At 42.1% G+C, this 26,408-nt stretch overlaps 2 protein-coding genes and 1 long non-coding RNA gene across 3 annotated transcripts; 2 read left to right on the forward strand and 1 right to left on the reverse strand.

The window, feature by feature from the left end:
- The first annotated feature begins 330 nt into the window (after positions 1 to 330).
- Positions 331 to 11,163, forward strand: LOC131468022 (uncharacterized). Its single transcript, XR_009241663.1, has 3 exons — positions 331 to 448; positions 8,595 to 8,656; positions 10,886 to 11,163. It is a non-coding gene; the product is annotated as an uncharacterized LOC131468022 (long non-coding RNA).
- Positions 11,164 to 14,837: 3,674 nt separating this feature from the next.
- LOC131467694 (C-C motif chemokine 2-like) lies at positions 14,838 to 15,795 on the reverse strand. The gene is made up of 4 exons (XM_058641761.1): positions 15,644 to 15,795; positions 15,429 to 15,537; positions 15,232 to 15,306; positions 14,838 to 15,136 (listed from the first exon to the last, which is right to left on the reverse strand). Exons 1-4 carry the CDS (start codon positions 15,717 to 15,719, stop codon positions 15,103 to 15,105), a joined length of 294 nt encoding a protein of 97 aa, XP_058497744.1. The 5' UTR covers positions 15,720 to 15,795; the 3' UTR covers positions 14,838 to 15,102.
- A 2,757-nt stretch (positions 15,796 to 18,552) lies between these two features.
- capn10 (calpain 10) lies at positions 18,553 to 25,972 on the forward strand. Its single transcript, XM_058650723.1, has 13 exons — positions 18,553 to 18,868; positions 20,068 to 20,321; positions 20,780 to 20,911; positions 21,007 to 21,203; positions 21,355 to 21,584; positions 21,683 to 21,824; positions 21,966 to 22,132; positions 22,238 to 22,494; positions 22,939 to 23,141; positions 23,363 to 23,618; positions 24,071 to 24,264; positions 24,349 to 24,394; positions 24,911 to 25,972. The coding sequence occupies exons 2-13, from the start codon at positions 20,178 to 20,180 to the stop codon at positions 24,938 to 24,940; spliced, it is 1,998 nt and encodes a 665-aa protein (XP_058506706.1). The 5' UTR covers positions 18,553 to 18,868; positions 20,068 to 20,177; the 3' UTR covers positions 24,941 to 25,972.
- Positions 25,973 to 26,408: the final 436 nt, after the last annotated feature.

Genomic DNA, 26,408 nt, shown 5'->3' on the forward strand with positions numbered 1-26,408 from the left:
TCTGAAGGGATTATTGGAAGCTATGACTGTAGTGAATAAATCCACCAATGAAATGTGAATTCCTGAGACACAGGCCATTGTCTGCGTGTTGCCCTATCCTCCTCAACTCCCCACCCGGTTTCTCCTTAATAATGCACGACAGGCCACCTCCCCGTCCAATAGCAGCGCGGCATTTCATCAAACTATCTCCTGTGAGCCAATCCTGGTGCTCCCGGCGATCCGTGCGCACCGGAGCGCCCTCCCCCCTGCCTCTCACACACACACACACACGGACGTAATCTGTGGATCAGGAAGGCGAGCTCTCTCAGTCCAGTCTGTACAGAGCTGCTGTTGGGGTGGAGGTGGACGTGTGATGAGAGCTGGAACAACCTCTGTGGTGGACTTGAAGAAATCACACCAGGAGTGAGGTCCTCCAGTTTTACGCGCAGGATGGTGAAGGTGGACAGATGTAAGTATGTGTTTATATGTAGAGTGAGGCAGGTTGAGTTGCATCTAGAAGAATTATGCGTAAACTCCTTTAGTTTAAAAAAAAAAAAAAAAAAAATGGCAATTTAATGTGGTGATGTGTAATAATGCACATGCACATGGAGTGAAATTCTCTTAGAATGTGAGCGGGTTGACGCTCAGCAGAACTCATTCAAAATCACATTATAGGAATTTTAGTCAGACGCCGGTGGATGAAAAAAAGCGCGTCTTTCATCGGTCATTTCATGAGGACATGATGCGTCTGACTGGGGGGGCAAAAAAACCCGATTTGTGATTGGTCTGTTGAAGACGCACACTTCAACTTTTACAACGCTGTGTGTGCCAGAGCAGACGGTACACGGTGTACAGAAAACGCCGTTGACTTGGAAAGTTTGCACGAAATGTCCAAAGAGGGATCATATGGTCACGAGGCTCCGACCGATACAACTTTGGTTCATTTCATTCATCACCGCACAGTCTTCTTCCCCCGCTGCCCCTCCGTGAACGCGCTGATAAATGGTGGCTATTATTTTTCAGCAGAACAATGCGCAGCGGCTTTGTGAGGACCATCTGTCATTGTATCGACATTACAGCAGCGCTTCTCCTGTCCTTACGAGTCCCAGTGACACACCTGAAGAGAGAGAGCGAGAGAGAGGGAAACAACAGACAGCGATCACTCCCAGCCGACACCCGTCTCTCACCAAGCACTGACTCATGCTGTGTGGATGATGGGTGCGTAACGCAGCCAGAGAACAAACAGAGCTCTGCTTTAACATTTTTATCCTAAGGTCCTGTGTGTGCTTACCATGTGTGGGTTAGTAGGACTGTAGGCAACAAGCCTTGATTTGCGCATGTTGAATTCACGGAAACAGCCTTTACGCATGTGACTTACTCAGGGAATTATGGCCTGTAGGTGTAGCACATGGCATAAAGAGCCAGACTGCCATTTTCTGAGTGTCCAGCACTGGCAGCCCCTCAGTCACCATTTATCTTTAAATACCATGTTTTCATTTAATTATAGAATCACTCCAGAAAGGCAAACATAACACTAGGCTACTGTTTTCAAAGTTAAATACACATTCATTAAAAGTATAAGCTGCTAGACCTGAACAATCAAACTGAAAAGTGGGAACATCGTATTTGGCGAGTCACAAAGGCGTCAGTTTAATCATTCTATTTTGGATTCCTCTACATCCTATGCCAGTCAGTAAAAGTAATACTTGCATGCATGTCTTTGTTTCACATCTTTGCATGAAAGTATTCCTTCTTCTTTTTTTTGATGGTATCTCATGTTTTCATGTTCCATCGGCATTGTTGAACTAAGGTGAAAAGAGTGTCACGAATCAAAGATATCTGCATAAACAATCTCAGTCAGATGTGTTCACCACAGAGCTCAGCACTGAATATTTACTTATATACTCAACCAGTCATTTTTCTATACATGCATAAAGCTTAAACATCCCCCACTGTGGCACTGAGCCCAGTGGCCACTTTGAGTTGATGCACACTGACCAAATAAGCACACATCACCACGAGCTGCACACATTCACACCGTCTCATTTCTGACCCTCCAGGTAGTTTAATGCAGCTGACGCAGGATTTTTTTTTTTCATTTTCTTTTTTTCTTTTTTTTTGAGAAGACTCTGGAAACTGCATGCTTAGTCTCTCAGCTTGCAGTGCCAAGCACTAATATGCCTTAAGGTTAATGAGGCAGTCTACATAAATTCTTCTGCCATCTGGATATCGTAGGTCTAGACGCTTAGTGCAGCACTACATTTTACTGGCTATGGATTGAACACAGTGTGCTTTAATGAAAACTATAAATGCATAGGTTTGTGCGAAACAACCACCATTTATCTCGTGCTGGCAGTTATACAACACATAGTTAAAATTTCCTCTACATAATTTAGTGGGAATATTTTTTTGATCTCGGGTATGAGCAGCGGTGATAAGTGCTGATATGATCAGCTGTGATAGACTCCCTTCCGTCCCTCTCAGGGGCCGAGTTACACATAATTCACTTTAGCTTTGTCCCCTTACGAGGAGAAAAAGCAGCCGCTGTCTCCTCACAGCAAAGAGCAGTGGATGTTCAAGAGCATTTGGGTGTAATTCACTTTCCACTGGCGAGTTATCAGGGTGGGGTGAGTGACTGGAGCAAAGCCGCTGCCTTCCTGCTAACGGTAATGTGGGCAGAAGGTTGGTTGGATACTGGCTTGTCTTATCTCCTGCTGAAGCTATGATCATCATTCCTATGTAGCTCATTATCACATTTGATGAGTTTCATCAGCTGCGCCCTGCAATTATGCTGAGAAGCAACCTGCCATCACAGTGGAGAGGCTCTCAAACCGCACGGCCTCCGCCGCTCCTCCGCGGTCACGCAGCATCTCTTTTCTCGGCACAATTCAAATTAAGGAATAATGTTTTGGATGTAGTTCTTGTCAGTTGGTGGGAAATGTAACTCTGTGAGCATCGGGGAGTCCCATTTCGCCACCGCATATCTCCCAGCGGTTCCTTCCCTGCTGCCATCAAGCAGTGATCACACAAATCAGGAGGAAGTGCTCATTCACTTTCCCTCTCTCTCTCTCTGATTCTCTCGAGTCATTATGAAAGACAACATTAAAACTTGTATAATTAGGTTTTCTCTTTTTGTTTTTTTTTCAACTGTAAATAATAAACTAAAGATACAAGTCAGAATATTTATGTTTTTTTTTCCACTTAAATGTTCATCCGTGGATCCAAAACCGAAATTCCTGTTGCGGCTATTTAGCAGATACACTTGGTTTGTCTTTGTGTAACGAGGTCATTGCTTCAGAAACCTGTGTCCATCTGTGTTTGCACTGCTCGTTGCGTGTGTGTGTGTGTGTGTGCAGTTGTTGTTTTTAGGTTAAATGCAAAGGTTAGGTAACGAGACCTTGCTCTCTGCCTCGGGCCTATCTGAGCAGATGACCGCTGACCTTCTGTCTCGCTCAGGGGCTCAGGTTTGCTCGGGTCAGGCCAGGTGGCTTTCAAGGGCCCACCGGACTGTTCGGGGGCACATGGCGTTTGAACTCTTTCCACTCGAGCACAGAGCGTGCTCTCTGGGTTAATTAAAGCACTCTCACAGCTTATGTGTGAATATGTGCGTTACCTGTGTTACAGAAGATGTCATGGGATTAGAGAACACTGATTAAAAGGTTAGGGAAACTTGTTGGGACCTGTTAAACCCAGCACATCTGCTCTGTGGAACATTTCAATTTCACCCGTTCCTCCATGCACAATTAAGTCTGACATTTTTCTGATAATTCAAAGGCTCCTTTTATCTAGAGCAGAAGTTCCCAACTAGGGGAGCCCAACCACGTCTGAGGGGGCACAAAATCCCACAGGGGGTCGTGAGTCTCTTTTGATTTTAAGGGGGTAATCATTTTTATATGTAAAATCTAGACAGCATAGCATTTTTTTTATGAGCGGAAACAACTTAAGTTAAGGGTTTCTGTTTGATTACTGGGTCTTGAAGTGCAAGGAAAAAAGCTAATTGTTAAGCGTCCCAGAGGGAAGTGTACTCAATTTCTCAAAAACGATGGCTCAGGGTCAGAGCTCCCATGAAAGGCCTGGACTTTTTTGATGTGTGTAAAAAAAACAGAAAAAAATGATCTGATACTTTTATACAAACGTCAAAACATGGGTCCCTCAAGAAAAAGCTTGGGAACCACCCTCTAAAATTAAACAGCCTCCCTGGTTCTTTGACATGAGAGTTAACAGATTTACCAGTGGTTTGACCGTCAGACTTTACTCTCAGCTCTTCCGTGAGACGCTCCAGCTGCTGTGTGACCCGCTCCTAATGTGAGGCACGGTTAAAAAACACATCGCATTAGTCCCGATCTTGTCACAGCTGAGAGAAACAGCCTGTCTCAATTCTGTCACAACATGCCCGCCATTGTATCGCCAATGTACAATAAACTGCGAGAAACTCCCCATGGAAATTTTGGAATCTTTCCCATTGTTCTTAAAGGAAAAGGGGGCTTTCATATGGAAGTGGGGGAACGCCAGGAAATGACAGGCATTCTTTGTGCACTATTTGAAAATAAACTGGTGGGTCCTCGCTTCCCTCTCGACAGCTGAGCATAAAAGAGAAAATAAGAAGACAGGATTACGGTTTTAACAATGCCACAATGGCGTTTTCACTTGGTTACATTTTCTGCTGCAATTGGTCGCGAAAATATATTTTCACATCCAGTGTACTGGAGATAGTCAGTCAGAGTTACAGTTGTAGTGCTTTTGTCAAGGGCTTTGCACTCTTTTTTTTTAATGCATTGGGTGCATTCATATTTCCCTCTTTATTTGTACTTATTTTGCCTTATCTTCCCCCCCCCCCGGCTTTAAGTACAAGCCGCTGTTTGAGCTCTGCTTTATGAGGCGTGACAGTGAGGTCTGGGTGCCGAGGCAGGCCGTGTGGACTGGAACGTAAAGCTTTACATTCGGCTCGCTGCGGTCGGGGTTTGGGGAGGACTTAAACTCACCCCACCCCTATACAATACCTCGTATACAGGAACTGCCTTCATTCTGCTGAGCTGGCACGAAAGTTAAGAACTAAGGAGGGGGGGGGGGGGGCGTTTTGGGGTAGGAAGAAAGGGGCTCTCTCCTTTTTTAACCTCACAGGTTTTAACTGCACACATATGTACACTTACTACCTTTAATAAGAAAGAATGTAAACTGAAAGAAAAGTATTAGCACCTGGTCTTGATCTTTGATTGATGCACATATGTCAATTAATACAACTCTTATATGTAATCTGGCACCAGGTGTTTGGAGTCTCTGCATGACTTCCTCCCCTTTACTTTTGAGATTTAATGACTTTTAGGAAATTTTTTTAACAGGCCGGTCAGTCTCGCCGAACCTCAGATTAACACTCACACCTTACTCCCTCCTCTCCTCCTCCTCCTCCTGCTGCAGCTCGTCCTCCTCTTGTTTTTTTTTTTTCCCACCAGACCAGTGGTAGTTCCCAGGTATTTGACCAGTGTAGCGTAGCCGGGAGGCTGCTTGTTCTGTCCCTCTGAGACAAAGGCAGCGTGCCTCCAGCAGAGGGATGAAAGGAAACAGTGCTGTGCAGCCACTGCTTTTTACAATGGGAGACCTTCATAGTGAGGTTGTAGAGCAAATAACCACCTTCTCTCTTCCTTTTTTTTAACGAGCACCAAGACTGTGTTTTTTGGAGGAGGAGGAGCAGTGCTGCATGTAGACGCGTAGACGTGAGTCCGGTGCGCATGCAAACATACAAAGAGGAAAAGGCTGCCTGTCCTTTATGTCTACGTACACAGACTGTCTTACACCTGTTCGGTTTCAGCGGACAGATGGTGCTTCTCCTGCTCAAAATGTTTCCTGTATTAAGGCTTTTTTTTTTTTTTTTTGCTTTGGCAACACATGTAGTGAGAGAGCTGAACCAACAAAAATATAGCTTTTAAATTGCATTTCAGATTTTTGGTAAAAAAAAAAAATATATCATTCATTACGATCCTTTAAACTTTAAAAATCTTTCCTGCTGAGACTGAATTAGCCACAAGATGGAAACATAAATGCACATTTTCTTCCTCTATATCAAGTCGAACTGATATTACTGAACGACACCTTCACACACTAGTCATTACCAATAGTTTTACCACATTATTACATGCCTCCACTTGACTTTAATTGTACATACACCACAGTCACCCCAGTGGTGCTCAGTCTGTGGAGTCACCATCTCGGGTGGTGGTCAGTGGGAGGGAGCGGAAGCTGCAAGAGTCTTTTTATGGCTCCTGAGACAACCTGTTCTCAGGCACTTCTCTTCTGGCACTTTTTTATGACATCATAAAGCCGTCCATTTCCTCTAACCAGCCCTAGGTGGGTATAAAGGACATACCTGGCCAGTAATTGTCTGTCTGGACCTCTCATTTGTAAGTCTCCTTCCACTGCTGTGGACTTCCTCCAGTCTCTCAGTCTCTGCCTGAACAAACGTGTGTCTCTCAGATGTGGACAGCAATAAAAACAGTGATTTATTTGATGTGTGATAGGCTAAAGAAGGGTTTTCGGCAGTGTGGTTTTTCCGTAGATGCCTCTTACTGCACCGTTGTTGGTCATTTAGATCAGAAGGGGGGTGGGGGGGTCAGCCCAGCACCCACGTTCCACGTCTTTTCGTCATGCATGTGCACTTCAGGCTGACAAACGTGCCCCTTTCTGACCTGTTGATACCTTTTGTTTGTTGAAGATCTGAGAAGAAAGGGTGACGGGAAGAAAGAGGAGTTTTTTTTTTTGTTGAGAGGGTGAAAGGAGAAGCCCTCGGGAACGTTCAGCGTCCACATTCATCTGATGCTCAGCTGGGGCTCCTCAGGGAGACAGGAACAATACTTGCACCAGCACGACAACATTCCTTGGGGTTAAAAAGGTCGGGGGTCACACAACAACCCCACCCATCTAATCAGTCCCAAGACTCTTAAGTTGGTGCATTTGCTTTTGTGTTTACATCTTTGCACTTGTTGAACAGAGCCTGCACCTTGTGTTGCTCTGTGCTCTGTGTTTTCTACTTGACTGGATTTCTTTTTCCGCAGATTGATTTGTAATCTACCTTTTTGGCTTCAGTTAAATTTATTGCATTATAGATTTGAAACAAGGTGAAGCATCACCGTGAGATACTATTCAAATTAGGACTGTCGGCGTTAGCACATTAATTGTGAATCATTTGGGGCTGACTTTAATGTTTTCTTTTTTATTGCATTAATCAGGTGTAATGTCTCGCACCAGTGTACCATGTCAGTCTGTCAGTGTCACACTTAACAGCAGATGGTGTGCAACAAAAAAAAAACAACCTCAGATTTTGTGAAAACGTCTGTGCATCAGTCACTTCAGTCAGGAAGTGAAATAAAGAAATAAACGGAGCTGCAGCTCTGCTAAGAGACGCTGAGACAAGGCGAGAAACGGTTCTGCTGCTTCTCTGCAAACTGTTACATTAGCATCTGTGAAGTAGACGTCGTCGTACCTCAGTTTCACTGGTCAGTTGTTGTTTTACATGGTTGAAATGGACTTAAAACGGTCGTAAATTTCAAATGAGTACAATTGTAAACTAGTTGAAAACTATACATTAATACAAGGACAAGAATGTATACAGAGAGGAATCGTTTGTCACGTTCATGTGTTGCATTTTAATTGGCACGGAACATAGATGAATGAGATTTAGAACCATTAAATTGCAGCCTTTTAGCGATTTGGTAACCGAGCTGTTTCAAATTGGGATTTTGATTTGAAAACAATACATTTTTCAGCTCTACTTTATCACTTTTGCTCTTTTATAATGTTCGGTCATACTTGGCACACTGGTGCGAGTAGCTCATATGTAAAGTAGATTGAGGGAGTTGCAGAGAGAGAGCGACAGAGAGGATTGCTACATACAACGGGGAAATGAAACATATTCAATTAGCTAAAAGCTGCAAAGAAATGCAAATTAAGACAGAGTCTATTTTTATGGAGGTAGCCTATGGCTTCTATAGTATCACAGCCAGATGTTTGGCAAGCCCTGGAAAAAAACAACAACCACAAAGCAGCCAGAATGTGATTCATCTCCATATTTTTGATTTAAATTCCCACTTTACATGATCAACCCCACAACACATTAATACTAATGAACGCCCTGTAGATTCTCTAAGTCATATTTGCCCTCTTTTATGACAAAAACAAACAAACACTTGGTTATTTTCATGTGTGCGTCTCACAGCACACGACAAATGAAGTCTGAAGGCTGGCATTAAAGTGGAGCATATGCATGTGTAGGCACAGGGTAGCGTGTGGGGCTCCTGCAGGCAGACTGCCGGTCTGTTAGTCATTACAAATGAATGTACAGTATCCACTGCTGTGGACATATAGCTACATTAAAGCCTCACCCATGGCCACATCAGACCACCCCAGAGACACACCACTGGCACTTCCTCCGCCCACTCCCAGCACTCAGCCTCAGGGGAAACGTGTTTCTGGATTTCCGGCGGATGCACTGGACATTAATTGTGTGATGATTAGGAAACTTTCTAATGAAAATCAGATTAAAAGGTAGATTCCCAGGAAACATGAGATCCAGTCTATGTCTAACTGTTTTTGTGTTTATATCTGCTTCTGTCGTCCACCTGCAGGTTCACATCGTGCCTCCATGTGCTGACATTGACAGGGACTCCATTAAGATTGTTTCCAGCAGGTATACTGCGCGCCGTCGCTGCCACATACTTCCTCTATCCCTGAGTTTTCCCATTCTTTTGTCCAGCCTCTTAGAGTAGAGTAGCGTCATAGAAAGTAGACATAGCATATAGCGTAAATCAGTGTACAGTAGGAGACGTGGAGGAGACATCGCTCTCCATTAGTCTGCAGTTAAGAATGAAAGCCTATCTGGCTGCAGCTGTGGTGGAGCTGCAAAGACGGGGGACATTTATTGTCAGGAACAAATAGAGGCCTTTTTATTTTGTCTAGCAGCTGACGCCTCTCCCCTCCCACTCCTCCAAAACCGCTTTTGTCAGTAATGTAGAGTGGCCTGTTCAGGCAAGAAGAACAAGAGACCATGAAAGTTTTACAGCGTAAAAAAAAAAAAAAAGAGCTAAATAAATAAAATGCAGGGTTTGTCTGTCAGTGGTGTGCTCGCAGAGGAGAGGCCCGGCTGTTTGCCATATGGTGTAATTATCTGCCATTTCAAAAGATTTTCCCTACATCAATGTAGTGTTTAAATATATACTGTATGTGTGTGTGTGTGTGTGTGTGTGAGAGAGAGATTTGATCTCTTGTACCCCTGGTGTAATGTTGAAACTCTGCGGCCTGCAGTTAGGCCCAAGCCATTTAAACTGGTTTAGCTATGATTTCCCCACTCAACAACCCCCCCCCCCCCCCCCCCGCACGCCCGCACCCCCTCTGAGCCCTCCCTCCGACTCACACACGCACATATACACACAGAGTATCTGAACACAAAAGAAATATTCAGCTGTAGAGAGGGGGGTCCCTGAGAGGGCGCGACATTGAACTGGGGGGGGGGGGGGGGGGGATTAAGAAGAAATGGCTGGCTGACATTGGGGTTGCCATGGCAAAGCCCCCTTTTCTCCTCTCCCTCAGCCCGCCGCCTATTTTTCATTTTAGGTCTCATTGTGGGGCGAGGTGTTAGCGTGTGTGTGTGTGTGTGTGTGAGTGAGAGACAGAGAGAGACAGAGAGAGACTGTGATGCAGGGAAGATGTAATATGGCTTATGAATTTAGTCTCTTATCTGACGCCGCTCTGCTTTACCCTGAGAGAAATGAGATTTCGAGTTTGCGTGCTCCGTCAAGAAAATACACCCAGAACACACTCTATTGTGTTCTCTGTTATTTACTAAGTGACTGTAAATATTTTACTACATTATCGGACGTTATTTCTCTCTCGTGAAACACATTTCTCTCTCTCTCGCTCTACGACCACACAAATCACTCTGCACATTTGTGCATATTCATGAAGGGCAATTATTCAAAGATCCAAACCTACTCACGGGACAAAAAGCAAATTGTCTGTTTTATGACTTTCTGAATTATAGCTGCAATAATGTCATGCATTAGTCATCCATTGTAGCCAGTCTATTATCATCGAGCCTGACGTTGGCCTGCCAGCCCGGCAGAGTAATGGATGCGGGTCTAGCTCGCTGGATGACATCAGCACCCTAAGCCGATGAATGAACATAGACCAGCGTTCACCGTCCTGACGTCAGCCCCTCAGTCTGTGCAGCAGCGTGCTGACACTGTCGGTAGTTGTTCCCCAGCAGAGATGCTCTGCGTCTCACAATGGGAGCTCTCAGTCTGTGGGCAGGCGACGACTGGGGCTTTAGAAGCTCGGCCGCACAGTGGGACATCATAGCATTGTTTCCTGCTCTAGATATCCATAAGAACTGTAGCAGCCTGTTCTGAACGGCGTCGAACCACAGAGAGAGGCTTTCAGACTCATCGTGCGTCAGTATATGCCTTTATAATTTTAATAATTATAATAAGTTTGTTTGTAAAACTTATTTCGTTTCTCCGATCTGCAAACAGTACGTGTTGTCTTTGAACATTTGTCGATTAGCATGGATTTTATTTTCTCAGGTTTTGACATATCTGCTGCCCCAGAACAAGGAAGTTAAATAGATTTTTTCCTCCTGCTAATTGCACTGAAATATTACATCTAAGTAATCTATAGTAATGTCATATTTCAGAGTCAGTGAAGGAATGCTAGCTGTGAAAACGTATTTCTCGCAGAGCTTCCTCCCCGATATTTCTATCGCAACAGAAACCAATGAGAAAGACAATTTCAAAACCTAAAGGAAACAAAAAAAAATAAATATCATTAAAAAATATCATTAAAAAGAGAGAGAGAAAATGTGTATATTGTTTGAAGATTACAGAACATTACAGCTTACGGTGTTTTTGTCTTTTCTTTGTAGATGCTGTCACAGAAGACAGAAGAATTCACAGATGTGGCGGTAAAACAATAAAGCAGGTGTTCATGATGTGTTTTGTGTGGAAAACAAGCAGAGTTTGTCTCTGTCCCCCGTAGACGAGTGGACTCGTTCTGCTACTGTCCTGTGTCATTACGTCTCCGTGCCTTGCGACTTGACCTCTGTGGTTTGATTGACGTCCCCGGCTCTGACCCCGTCCCCCCCCGTCCCCCGCGTGTCTGACCGTCTGTCCTCGCTCCTCCACACTCTGTCTTGTCTGTCAGCTCGGCTCACGGTCACGGCCTGTCGTCCTGCCTTGCCTTGCCTTACCTTGCCTGCCTCGGTGAACATTCAACGCTGTCGGTGAGTTTTGGTATGGATACATGAAAACCATCGACCGTTGATTGTGCCCCGCGGCTCGCTCTGATGACGTCAGGAACGAGGAGGAAAAGAAATGAATTAGAAAGGGCAAGTGGCCGCATGCAAAGCCATTGTATAGGCACAGAAGTGACACTCTTATTTCCACTGTACCAAAAGACCAAAGGTCACAATCAACATTCATTGCTGTCGCTGGGTTGGACTGTGTAGAAAAGCTCACTGAACAATGAGTGCAACTGTGGCCCAGATCTCTCTTGACTCGCGTCTCAGCCGACCGGATGTGAACGACTCTGATTTCTTTATTTATATATTTCTTGTTTTTTTTTTACTTCTATTTTCTCCGCTCTTCCTCTTGCCTGGCACTGTGAGTCTTCAGGGGAAGAGAGGGAGAGAGGGAGAGAGAGTGATAGAGACACAAATAGACTTCTGGCGGCTTGATTGTCCTCCTCCTCCTCCTCCTCCTCCTCCTTCTCCTCTCCTCTAATTGGTGGTTATGTGTGCAGCAAGGGGGAAGGAAGCAGAGTGAATGTGTAATCATTTGGAGTCTCTTCTCCTTTAGATGTTTCATCCTTCTCTTTTTTGTTTGTCTAATTATATACCGAGTTCAGTTAACTCTGTGTTAACTGAACTCTGCTGCCAACAATCAGCAACTTACAAAAAGAAGGGACAAGGTAAGTAAAAAAAATAAAAAAGTATAAAATTATAGCACAAGCAACATAATTATTTGTAGTTTTTAGTAAAAAAATAAAATAAAATGTTTATAATCCTTGTGTTTCTGGTGCAAATGTGGCAGGAAGTAAGCAGACAGGACATTGTTTTTGCCTTTTGTGACTGAGGATGTTTCATTATTACATGTTTCATGAGACAGTCTGTCTGCTTTCCTGCGTGCTTCAGCGTGTGTGTGTGTGTGTGCTGTGATTGAGGACCTGTCTGCTGCTCTCAGTACGTGTTGTTTGGCTTCTACACTAAAGCCTGCTGCCTCATGGGAAAATGCTGTATATAACCTTGTCTTCTCTCAGACAGCCGCGGACCAGCCACGCCGCGGCCATCCCTCATTGTAGCCCCCTGTAGCACCTCACTGACACCGCGTCCCCGATCACTAACTCACGTGGGGTGAACACAGCGCTCACACACTTGATATGTGTCGGAATTGTGTTTTATGCTCTCGTGTGAAGTGTTTACGTTTGCCGCGAAGTTTTTATGACTGTGTCATTCATTCATGCAATAAAGTTCAATCGGAACCGGTGCCCGAGTGTGTGACGTGGTTATTAAAATGTGCGAATTACATGATGTATAACGTAAATTTAGTCGCGCTTTTACTCTTTCCACTGCATTTTGCGCCTCAGCCCCGCTCACTCCATATTTAACAGAAACACAGTCCCTTTGTCATTTAGTAACCACGCTCCGTGTCCGTGGCCCTCTCTTCCCTGTCTCTTTGTATTATTCATAGAGAAGCACTCAGTGCACTGGTGCGGAACAGTGGACGTGACGTAATAGTGGCTGCGAGCGTGGCGCTGGACTGTCATTTGGGATGGACTCGCGTGTGACTCACTTTGCTCTGCCAACAGCCACAGCTGACAAGATGCACATCTGATAATAATTAGAAAGAAGTGAATAGAAGGTTGTTGTTGTTGTTTTTTCCAGGTCTTAAAAATCCTATACTTTTGTTGGAAAATAATAATAAAAAAAATCCCCAAAGTGAAATCCACTCTATGCTGTAAACGGTGTAATGTTTTAAAGAAGCAGTTTAAAGTCCAGCAGTGAGCATTAGCGCACAGCCTGAGATACGATTGTTGCTCACAAATAATAATAATTAAAAGAAGATAAGAGTTGCTGAACTGTTCTTTAACAATTACATGTTAGCTTTGAAGCAGTGCTACCGCCATCTAGTGTTGGAAGATTTTTAAGCAGTTTTATTCAGGAGTGACGGTGACTCAGAGCAGTGGACAGTTACAGACCTTATGTTTTATTCTTCTAAAAGTGACAACATAAGGTTTGACTTGCTGACATAATAAGTAAAAAGTAGAGTAAATTGAAAAAAAATGGAAGTGAATATATTGACCCTAAGTGACTAAAGGTAATGCATATGCTGAATTATGATGTCCTTTCCCAACTTCCTAATTTCCAAATCTAATAAGGATCTAATGAATCGAAAAAGAAAAAGAAAAAGATACGTTCTACATGCAAATGAATGCTTTTCATTCAGAAACACGGTGGGTTTTCATTTGAATTATTGTAGTGATACCAATCGAGCTGCACAGAACTGCGAGACATGTCGCAGGTAATTGTTATAATTGTTATAATCATTTGTAATAATTCAACAGTTTCATGAAACGACTGAAGGAAGACACTGAAAATAAAAACTGAAATAATAAATACTGATTTATAATTGACTATTTTTCCTGTAAATTTCACATGAGTCTGTTTTTTTTTATTTCTTTTTAAATTGTTCCTTAATGTGTGAAATGTTGGTTTCTCTTCTTTCTCGGTCTTAGCCATGTTAAGTTAAATGCCTTGAAATAAGGTATGTAAACGATTTAATCTGATGTTCAGTCTTGCTTAAAGGTTCAGTGCACAACATTTAGTAGGACTTATTGCTATAACTTTAATACACTACCCATACATATGTTTAATATAAGCATATAATCTCTTTAGAATCAAAATAATGTTTAGTTTAGTAGCCTTTAAATAAACCTTGTATGTGTACTTTAGACAGGGGCCTTGCTTTACGGAGGTCACCACGTTTCTACAGCAAAGACATCAAACCATTGTGGGTTTTGCGTTTGAAGCGGAAGCATACTATGTAAATGGTGTGTTTAAGCCACCGTAGTTCCATTATGTGTGTGTGGAAACGGAGGGGTGAGCGGAGGAATCTTCCGTCTGTTACAATCTGCAGTCGCTCCATTAGATGTCAGTCAGTGTCACACACTGGACCTTTCACTAAGAAAGCACTGAGCTTTTTCAGTCATGGAGATGTTCATTTTAAATTCCAGATACTATCAAACAATCAAATGTGTTATTTTGAATAAGTGTGTATAAAATGTTTTTTTAAAAAAAAACATATTTTGATTTAGTTTTCCAACTGCAAACATTCACAATATATTTAGTATAGAGTCTCTTTTTTAAACTAAACTTCAAAAGATGAATATAGGGAGAAATTTTGGCTCAAAAAGTTGAGTTTGAGGATTTTAGATATTCCTTTTTTAAACATTTCACACGTTAGCAGTTCCAGGACACACCTCTACTCAGAGCAGCATCATTACACAATGGCCTGCTAAATAAACAACAACACCTTGCACTTGATCACAGCTGATGTCAGCGTTTACAGTGGCATTCTCACAGGAATACCTGCCTGACTGCATGCTTGGAAAGAACACATCCCATGACTTCCTCCTGCTGATGTCACAGGACTTTCACCACCTTCACTTCACTATTTCACCACATGGCTCAAAACTTTCCTGAGCGAGATAACACGTGCACGTTGTCAGGGGGATTTCACCCTCCTCTACTCTAGAGTCAATAACACAACAATAAACAATAAGAGAAAGAGACTTTATACAAATTATTATCTTTTTTTTAATAAAAGTTCAATGATTGCAATATATACAAATGCAAACTACAACACATATAAAAAAAATAAATGTTAAAATAATGTAATGCTACGCTCTTATAACTGAGCTGATGGCCAAAGTGCACAGTAACACTTAGAAAAGGTGGTTGTTATTATTATAATTATGGTATTATGAAATACCATGGGTACCGTGCTCGAAAAAAGGCAAAGCTGTGAAGGAATATGTTGCTGGCTCAGCTGCATAACTTCGTCTTGGAGGTTTCTATCTTCACTTTTATTTATGCATGTGAACCTTTTGAGCTCTGTTCCTGTAATGATAAGAAAATGTCTTATTAATACTTTGCTGCTACATTTTATAGATTTGTTATAAACATACTCGATGTGTGTGTTTGAGAAATCTCACCTCAGACGGTCGACGTAGTCCATCACCCACTCCTTAGTGGGATCGGTGCACGTTTTACCCCTAATTGTGTGAAAACTGTTGAATTTAAAAAAAAAAAAGAGAAAAGAAGTAAATTAATTATCGTGACAAGTGATGAAGACCAATGTCATCTCCAGTACATCATGTCTGAATCAGGTAGTAAACGTGTTGATATTTACATGATGGCGTTGATGGGACACATCTCTTTATGATCCTGGACTGAGTATCCCTTGATTTTAGAAAATGGTAATTTTGTTTTCATGTATCGATTGCAGCAGTTACGATTCACTGTGACACAAGAAAATGAGAAAATAAACAATAAAGTAAATAAATAAATGCACATGTGCTATGGATCGGGGAACTAAAGAGGCAAGAGAGGAAACATGATGCATACCTGCAGATGTCTCTGATAGCATGAGACAAAGAGTAAGAGCTGCGATGACTGCCACTGTCGCTTTGATTGACACCATGGCTTCCTCTGTGTTGGTTTTGCAGGCTTGTCTTGAGCGTCCACAGGTGGAGTCAGAGAGGTTGTGATGACAAAGTGGTGAATCGGAGCAGCTTTATATATGTTCCTCAGAGAAACTTGAAATTTCCATGCAGAGAAAAAAGGAACAACAGAGCCCTGCCCTCAGTAGAATCATGACACCATCACAGAAATTCCCCACATTAGCCCCAATTAAAAGAGAAAGGAGGATATGTGGGTTGTATGGGAGAGGGTAGGGCACATCAAAGTGATGTCCTGTAGATCTGTTCCTGTACTTTTTACTCATTTTTTAAATTCTTTTTCTTTTCTTTTTTTTTAAAGATCATGTTAACTAAAAAATTCCCAACTATGTAGAAATGCCAAACATTTAAAAAAAAGCAAAGAAACAGGAAATGTTTACACTGTCAATATAAATGATATTGTGTCAATAAATGACGGTGTTAGATAAGTCTGAAATAAAGAGAATTCACTTCATGGCATAGTGACCGATATAATAGCTAAATGATTGGTTTATCTGGTTTCTGGAGTTTTCTAATGACCACACCTTCAGAAAGTCCTGTAGAACCAGTGCAACATGGGACATCACACAGGCGTGCCACTGACTCTCTACACCAACATGACACTATTAAAGATAGAATATAATTCGTTTGATGTCATTGCTTTATGACATTTTGGAAGAGGATGAACTTTTGCTCAAGATGTAGCAGGTTCCTGTGGGTTGCATCAAGTGGGTCGATGGTTTTTTTTTCTAGGTCACAGGAACTTTACTAAACGCTCAAGACCTATTCAGCTCGAGGGAAAAGTACATATTGGACCACTGAACTAGGTCACAATACAGTGAAATTCGCTTAGTTGTTCATCATGAACTTTCCGACAAACCCGCACCAAGACTGATTTCCTCTCTACTAATTTCCTGCATCCTGCATTCTCATACTATAATCTAGTCAGAGCATTATATTTAACTACAAGTTTGTTTGTTCTATTAAGGGTTTTTTTCTGGGGGCCCTCCTCATCCCTCAGTGGTTTACAGGAAGGTACTGGCACTTTGTTGTCCAAATGTAATGCTTACAAATAAAGATAATATGAACCTTACTCTCAAAGGGATATTGTAGAAAAGCAGGTTTTTGTTAAAAACGATACACAAAGACACTTAAACCAGAAAAGGGAGATTAAATTTCAAGTGCACAAAGTAAACGGAGAGTCTCAAATTTACCATGTGGACTAATGAAAGCTGTTTGGTGATGTTTGGTATAAAATGTTTGCTTACTGTATAACATCTAAGACATCTAAGGTACCGAATATACGTTTCCCTGGCTGATGAGTCAGACGTGGTATAGATGTGTTTATGAGAACATTGTTCGTGATATTTGAGGACAGGTGGGCTTGACCTGAATCTTCTGTGCCATGTGAAGGATGAGTGTGTACTGAGTTCTCCTGGAGGTCAGAAAACTGTTTCCTCACAGATAAAAAAAATGATCTTGTGACCTGACTTGTTAAGAATGTTCCGAAATGATGGTGAACATACATTAGATTATAAGGAAGTGTGTGGTGAGACAGATGACTGGTGCATTCACTCCAAATATACAGCATCTCCTAAAGCTAAATGGAGTAAAACTTTACTTTTTAACATCTTCTTTCCCACGATTGTGGTTACAAGTACCTCCATTCCACATTCCACCCATATAACATGACGGCGTTTCCATTTCACATCATCCTTATGCTCCACCTTCAGAAACAAACATGATCAGTTCATCTAAGGTAAGAATTCAGATCAGACATTTGATTCACTGTTGAAGAGAAGGTGTTTCCGCATTGCTGCTGCTGCAGCTGTTGGCACTGAGTGAAAGGAGTAATTCACCAATATGATCATTCTTTTCAGTATTAGCCGCACACACTACCACAAAACTTGAATCCCTGTCAAACTGCTGAGATACAACACACAAAACAGGAGGTCAAATATTACTGCGACACCAAGAAAGCATGTGAAATAGCACACATTCCGTTAACTGACGGCTCTGCTGTAGTTATGACAGATGAACGTCGCTTTATCTTCATAAGGTAAGTTCAGCATTATGCCAGGGTGTTCAACAGCTACATGTGAATCTCTCACGTTCTAAATGCAAAAGGTTGAGCAGCAGTGGATGAAGAAATCAACTAGAAAATTAACTTTTTCTACTCCTTATCTTTTCTCTTCTAAACCAATAAATGATTATTCGCCAACTTATTCATCTGTTTGACCACCCAGATCATTACAACTCTAACTGTAAAGTTAGGTAAAGTAAAGTAAAGGTACATTAGGGATAAAAGTTTAAAAGAGAAACCAGTTTATTAGATACACCAAGCTTAACACAACAGTCTCATAAAGGTTGGATGATATGATAATAATAATATGTTTGTTTTGTCTTTTTAATTATTGGTCTTCTTTGTTTTATTTACCAAGTACTTTATGAATTAAGTCATTATTACTATTGCTATTATTATCATCTCTGCCACACAGGTTATGTTTTTGGCTGTTTTTTTCTGGGGGATGTAGTTTATGTCTCAAGGAAAAGGGGACTTGATTTTGGTGGTGATCTGGAAACTGTATTCAGAGTGTTTTAGAAAAGTTTTTAGTGAAATAAATAAATACAATTGTTAACTTGATAGAATGAAGGGGAGAGTATTGACGCTGTGGGGTCGTTGGATTAGACTGAATTAGTTTTGGGTGCGTGTGTACTTGCACAGCACAGTAATAAATATCCATGCTTTTCATCCATGATCCATCCAGAGAATTTACACGGTGTGTAATTAGCTGCATGACCAGTAGGTGGCGGGCGTGAACAGGCACAGGAAGGATTCACCCATGAATAAAGTGACGGAAGTGTCGGCGGAAGGCTTTTTATGTGTGTTTTCACACCAAACTGGACGTTTAGTTTGACCTGTTTGGATAGTTAACTGTCACTCGTCACGACATCCTATGGGTCTTGGCGTGAACGCTCACTGCGGGTTTGCTCTCAAACCATGATAAGATGAAGCAGCATAGAGATGCTACAGCTGTGCTAATCAAGCTAACAAATGCTAAGGTTGAAGGCTAGCTTAGCTGCTTGTTTTGACACAAGCTGCAAGACGAAAGATGTTAAACATAGGAGCGAGGTAAGATGGATGTACATTAAAGGACATTTCATTTACGTTAGGAGAAATGGTGTTAATTAAGTAGTAATAGTTAGAATGACAACAATGTTTAACCATTGCAATATGAATTAATTGCAAATAATAATAAAAAAAAAATGACTTCCCCCTAATTCATTCATACATCATTTGTGACATAAGGCGATACTGTCATTGCAGCAGTGAGTGCATGTCATAATTAAAACGCATGAAATATACTTGATACCACTTTTTCTTGTCTGATACAGTTATCACACAATTGTCTACTGAAACATATACCAGCCTCACAGCATGAAACGGACTGTACATGTAAAGTTGCCTTACCTTACCATGATCAGCTAATCTCTAATAGACAGCTTTACAATATCTAATAAAACACAAGGAATAAAGTCCTTAAATAAATAATAAAATAATAAATAAATACAGTTAACCACATAATACAATTGGATACATCACAAGTGACATTTTCTATATAGTTAACCACAGAGAGTTTAACTCTGATCCTGTTAAATATTTAAACTAGGTAAGATCACAGACAGAGAATGTTGTTAGCCACTCTTAATATCTTGTTATGCTTAGGGTTGGGAATCACAGGGTACCTCACGATACGATATCATATGCGATATTTGGTCCACGATACAACAAATATTTTGCAAGACAATCATATAACGATATCTGTATAACTGAAGAAAACAAAACATCTGTGAAAAGTTAAAAGTGCTGGGTTTCTCTATTTTTTTCACAACAAAGAGAACAAAGTGCATAAAGTCTATGTATTGAACGTGGATGGGACATTTTTTAACGAAGCTTTCTCCACCATTATCCCGCTGTAAACTCCCTCTTCTTTAGCGTCATTCATTTAAACACTGATAAAGTAGGGATGCCCGGTGAGTGCAACTGGCAGGGACTGTTTCCTTTAGAGCGCCTTAATTTAGAATAGAATAGAATAGAAATGGATAGAATAGAATTTAATTTGTTAATTAAAATATCAATATTTGGTCTGGTGTATTATCATATTGCACGAGGAAGGACCAAATCGATATTTTGACCCACCCATAGTAATGCTAGGCTAAAAGCTCTGAAGAGGTTGACATGAAACACATACAGTTACAGTTTTCTCCTTCTGTTGTTGCCTTTGTAAAGCTTATAAACATAATGTATACTCTTTTTTTGTTTTGTTTTAGGTGTGTTACAAGTGCAAAATGTACATGGGCTCAGTGAGGATGGTGCCAGCAGGCTGAGGTTCACCCGCAGACCCAGGAGGTGCGATTCAGGTGGAAAAGAAACAGGAGCAATGACTGGAGAGGGCCAGGCTGTGTGCGGAGTTGAGGCTCTGGCTGAGGACCTGGAATTCCCGTCTGACGACATGTCCCTGTTCTCTAACTGCTCCACGCCCATCGCCAGGCTTCAGGGAAATATCACATGGCAGCGCCCACAGGTCAGATCAGATGCCAGAGGGAAATGCCACTGTGAAATTTCTTGTTTGTTTGTTTTGGGTTAGTTAGTCTAAAACTTTCTATACTTGCGTCACCTTTCACAGATGTCCTTCATTTATCTAGGGCAAATATAGCAAGATATTCAGATCATACAATAAACCGTAAAAAGTGCAAAATTTACATTGTTATTCAAAAAAACAGCTTAATGACAAAACAACATAGATACAATACACAAGACTAACAAGGTAGGCGGAAGGAAATTACAATGACAAAGGTGATTATGAAAAAGTGCTTACAGTGTCTAGTCCATTGTTCAATATTTCACAAAGCAGATCTATTTAGTAAAAGTGCAATAACTTCTCAAGAGCAAATTCATTAAATTCATCAGACTCCCCCCCTTTTACCTTTAAAAAAAAAAAAAAAAATGTTTTAGGTCAATTATAATATATTTCACCTCTAGGAGATCTGCCAGTCTCCGGTTCTCTTCCCCGACAACATCAACTTGGGTCATGCGAAACAAGGTTTATTAGGAGACTGCTGGTTTCTCTGTGCCTGCACTGTCCTGCTCAAGAACAGACATCTGCTGAACAAGGTAGAGAAACAAGTGCTGTGTCATTTATATTTTCACTCTGTTCAAGTGTTTCTCTGCCTCTCAATTCTGAAGTAACTTTGTCCACAACTCTGCAGGTGATGCCCCCAGACCAGCCTGAGTGGGGTGACAGCAGGTACAGGGGTGTCTTCCAGTTTCGTTTCTGGCAGCAGGGATACTGGATGGAGGTGACCGTTGATGACCGCCTGCCTTGTATTAATTCATGTCTCTGCTTCTCAAGCTGCAACTCTCCAAATGCCTTTTGGGTAGCCTTGTTGGAGAAGGCCTATGCCAAGTAAGAAGCCTGTGGAATCTCCCTCTCTCCCTTCTGTCAACTTTAGGACAGATATTTTTGGAAAATATCCTGACCTTGTCATCATACCTTCACATACATTTGTAAAACAATGTGTGGAAATTCCGTTTTCTGTCCTGTCCATTCTCTCTAGGCTTCATGGCTCATATGAGAATCTGTGGGCAGGGCAGGTGTCGGAGGCCCTAGTGGATTTGACTGGTGGTTTAGCGGAACACTGGAGCTTGGGAGACTTTGGGTCAGAGGAGGAGCAGGGCCCAGAGCAGGACTGTGAACAGGTCAATAAGAAAAGGCTTGACCTGAATCTTCTGTGCCATGTGAAGGACGAGTGTGTACTGAGCTGTTCTACTCACAGCAGCCCTGGAGGTCAGAAAACGATTTCCTCACAGATAAAGACACACTTCCATTATCTCTTTTCTGACGTGACTTGTTACGTAACCCGTTGATCTCTTTGCCTGTTGTAGGTGCGAGTGAGCTTGGTCAGTACCATGCTCTGACTGTCATGGAGTGGTTGGATGTGAAGACTGTGTCGGGGAGTGAAGTGCGGCTACTCAGGATCAGAAACCCCTGGGGACGAGGCTGCTGGCGAGGGGGCTGGATAGGGAGGTAGGTGTATGTGTTATAGCGAATATTGTTTTCTTGTAACTCAAGATTCATTTTGTTTGAAGAGGCTGTATACAAAGTGTGACCTTGAGTATTTAAAATGACATTTGTATTCATTTGATCTTGTTATGTCTCTCTCCCCAGTGGTGCAGGCTGGAGATCCATTGACCCTAATTGTGCTTCAGATCTTCAAGCCAAGGTAGTGGAGGGAGAGTTTTGGTTGGATGAGGCTGAATTTTTGTCTCAGTTTGATGATGTCACAGTGGGATACCCTATGAGTAAGGAAGGACACCTAAAGAGCATCTATACAGGTAATTATCTTGTAAATAAAAAAGAGCGTTTTCTACTTTCAGTCTTACATTTTTCCTCAATGGCTTGATATGATATTCGTCCTGACAAGTCGTCCTCTCTGGCAGGAAATCCTCTAATACACAGCCATCAGCTGCCTGGCCGCTGGATTAAAGGTCACTCAGCTGGTGGCAGCAGAAACAGCAGCAGCTATGCTACTAACCCTAAGTTTTGGCTGAAAGTGAGTGAGAGAGGAGAAGTTCTGGTGTCCGTGCTGCAGCATAAGAAGTGGAGAAACAAAGAGAAATATGCACAAACGCACTGTGTGGACACCAGGAACACACAGCACCAGCACTACCAGGCCACTGCTCTACACATGTGGAAGGTTTGTTACGTCATTTACATAGAATCAAGTAAGGGGCTCTTTACATACAGCAACTTGATGATGATGTGTATAGGTCGTGACCCTCTACTGTCACACCAAGATGGAAATATCTCAAGTTTTTGGAATGCAGCGAGCACATTCAGTTAATTTTCTGATACTCAGGCCAAGAAAATTTATCTTAACTTTTTTGACTCAACAATACATTTTGAACCTCCATCTTTTAAACAAATCTCCTGAATTAGGAGGACAAGATGTGCCCCCACATTTTTTTTTCTCCATACATGTATTTAACAGCATAGCTGAGGTGACGGGTTGTAGTTTTTCTCTCTTTTTAATGCATTTTCTCAGTCCAATGTGATCTAAAAACACGCTTTGTAAATAAAGAGCATTACTGTTGTTGTTGTTGTTGTTTTTTTTGCCAGTCACATGTTTTTCTGTCACCAGGTAGAGAAGAAGCGTTTCAATCTGAGCCGTATGTTGAACAAACCTCCTTGTGCTTCTACTCACTGCCACACCTACGAGAGAGAGGTGGTACTCCATGGGCAGCTGGAGCCTGGATACTACCTGCTCATCCCCAGCACATACCAGCCAGGGGCCGAGGCCCACTTTCTCATCAGGGTCTTCTCCTCCTCCTCCATATCCCTTAGGTAAAGAGGAAGAGAAAGTTAACAAGTCCACCTTGTCAAGACATCCATATTTATTTATGTTACACATGAGAAAGAAAGAAAGCAAAAACTCAAGTATGTTGAATATTTCAGGACACTTTTTTATTGTGATGTTTTACTATCTAAATGGAAAGTGCCATTTATAAATGATTATGTTTCTGATTGATTATTCATGAGCTAACACTGTTTTGTGTTCTCCACAGTGCCCTGAAAAACTCAGCACCATCACTGCCACTAATACCAGATGGTGAGTGGGAGACCAGTTACTTCCACAGCTTGTGGATGGAGGGAAAGACGGCTGGTGGAAGCAGGAACTTCCTGTCACACTGGCAGAACCCCTGCTTCCCTTTCACAGTGAATGATGACTCAGCATTGACATCAGGAGTTAATGTCAGGATTACCCTGCACCAGAGCCGTGCTGACACTGAGCTACACCCGATTGGCTTCCACGTATATAAGGTCAGTCAAATGTACTTAAGCAGATTATGTCCTGGGTCCTGGGTTCAAACCCTGATCCATTCCAGGTCCTTTCTGCGCTGAGTTTGAATGTTCTCTCTGTGTGCATGTGGATTTTCGGTTTCCTCCCACTGTCAAAACATGTGTGAGGGTAAAGCTTCTGTTAGTTTCCCTGACCTAAGCAATGACAATCATTATGGAGTTAGAGACAAACTTCCCTATCAGGATTAATAAAGTTACCATTACCTTAAACCAGGCAGTAATTATTGTTTTTTTTAATGATCAGTGACATTTGAAAACACACTTGTGTAAAGTTACTGGTAACACTTTATCAGGTAGCTTTAGTTCCACCAACCTTTAAAATACTTTGATTTTACTTCAACAAGTGAGTTATTGATAAAACTGCCATTATAATTTTAACCAAGCGTCTGATATTGACTGCATTCTGTATCCAGGTCCTAGAAGAGGCTGGTAGACAGAAGATCCTCAGGGATGAGGATCCCGCAGCCAGCTGTGTCCCCCACTGTTACACACAGGATGTCAGTCTGGCCTGCCGTCTTCCTCCTGGAGCTTACACCATTTTACCATCCACTTATGAGCCGGACTGTTCGGCAGACTTCACCCTCAGCCTGTCTTGCAGGATACACAGGTTAGGTTATGACATCAGCAGTATCTCCATGTGGCATCTGTTGTGTCATCATCAGAAGAGATAATGGAAGTGTGTGTCTTTCAGGAAGGTGGTGAAAAGTCAGGAGCGGTTGGGCCGAGCCATTCTAGAGGTTTGTATGATGTGGTGCTGAAGATGACTAAATGAATCAGCTTCAAATGTTCTCAACCGATCAAATTGTTTCTTATACATGAAGCAAAAATCAAAACATTTGCTGCTTTTTAACTTTTACGTCATTGCAAATTTAATATATTATATTTGGGTTTTATATTGATGACAACAAACAACTTGAAAGTGTTATTATTATTGTCAGCCTCGACTTTGTAGAGCTGTCCTCTGCAAGAACCAGTCTTGGACACAGACACTCACTGTAAACATGGCTGCCAGCAGGGGCACAAGGATAAACTGATTTTACCTACTTTACAAAAGGAGAAAGAAAATGTATGTCTGCTGAGGTCTAATATATCTTTCTTTGTCCTATGTTTGACCCTTTTTCTTGCACTTAGGCAGACTTTTCTGTCTGTAAACAGAACTTTGTAAAGCACTCTCTTTTTAACTTGCTGGGACTTAGGTGAGTAGATGGCATCACTGAATAATCTCTCTGTCTTACTCTGTCTCTGGACGGCAGGTCTCCCACATCTCTGTGATGCAGAGCTAGTTGTCTGTGAGTGTTGCTGCACCTCTGATGTTGGCTCACCTCCCAGTGCCTCTTGGCCCACGATGAAAGATCCAGTTCTCCTGTTCAGCTTCACCATGCTCACTGTGTCTGTGTGTGTGTGTGTGTGCGGCTGAGGAGGCAGGAGGATAGAAAGATTTAGTGGGCAAGTGTGTGTCGGGAATCCTAGAAAGCCCTTTATGCAGAACTGCTGAGGCTCCGTACTGATGGGCAGCCACACACACATCAGTGATTAGGACATCACAGGTTGTCGGTGGGCTGGGCTGCTAATGAAGTATGACGGGACTGGCTGGTGTAAACAAACAGCCGCGATTGAAGAGGGCTGCCACTGCTCTTGCTGATTCTCTCACTGGTGTGCCTGCCGGCCTGGAACAAAGGACCCTCTCATGAAGATCCTCACCAGTGCAAGGGGCGAGGGGATGGTCGTCACCAGCAGAGCCAACCAAATCCACCCCGCCATACCGTGCCATACCAAACGACAGCTTTTCTCTCATCTCTCACCCATCACCCCCTGACAATCTCTTTTCGTCAGTAGCTAACTGACTTTTTTTTTTTTTTTACAATCCCTCATCATCAATCCTGCTCACTATCCTGACTAACACGCAAGTCAGGCAGGACCTAAATAAGTCCACATAGTTACTGACTCCATCCTCATCAACCACCCACCTTTTTACCCCCCCCCCCCCCCCCCCAACTCTGTTTGAAATGACTGCTAGAAAAGAGGACAAGGGGACGGATGAGGGACACGGCACATCAGAGGAAGCCGCGTCCTATGAAGAAGCCGCTGCCAGTTCTTTTTGTGTTTTGGCTGTGTGTGTGTGTGTGTCTGCTCATCATGCCCGTGTGTGTGTGTGTGTGTGTGTGTGCAGAAGTCACAGGGTCTTTGATTAATTACTGAAACCAGAGTTAACAAAGGCCTATAAAGCTACCCCATCTTGCTTTGTACTTATGAGGTTTGAATGTAAGCTTGATGAGATGTGATGAGAAATAAAATGTTGAAACGTAAATGCGTTCCATTGAATCTGGCTTTCTTTCTAAATAAATAAATAAAATAAACATAATATAATTCAATAAATAAAGGGATTACATTAAAGACAAAGTAAAATTAAGGTCTTGAGTCTGCTCTTAAAAATATCAACTCTGTTCTGCCCTTAGGTCTTCAGGAAGGCTGTTCCACAGTGGTGGGCTGCAATAAGATAAAGAAGCTTTTCTTTGTTCTGACTTTTGGAATCATTAAAAGGTGACTTCCAGGAGACCAGAGTTCTTCATGGTTGATAGGTTAAAATTAATGGACCTAAAAGCAGTGTGGCTGCCGAATACTTTTAGTTCAAAAACTGGACTGACTTTTTTGTTTCTACTGGCCTGGTTTTAATTGGGCATTGGGCTGATTTTGTCACACAAACTTGACAGCTCTTGTCCACTACTAGTGCGTGTAGGAGTAAGGGAAAAT

This window comes from Solea solea, chromosome 1 (assembly GCF_958295425.1).
Source record: "Solea solea chromosome 1, fSolSol10.1, whole genome shotgun sequence".
Classification (NCBI taxonomy): domain Eukaryota; kingdom Metazoa; phylum Chordata; class Actinopteri; order Pleuronectiformes; family Soleidae; genus Solea; species Solea solea.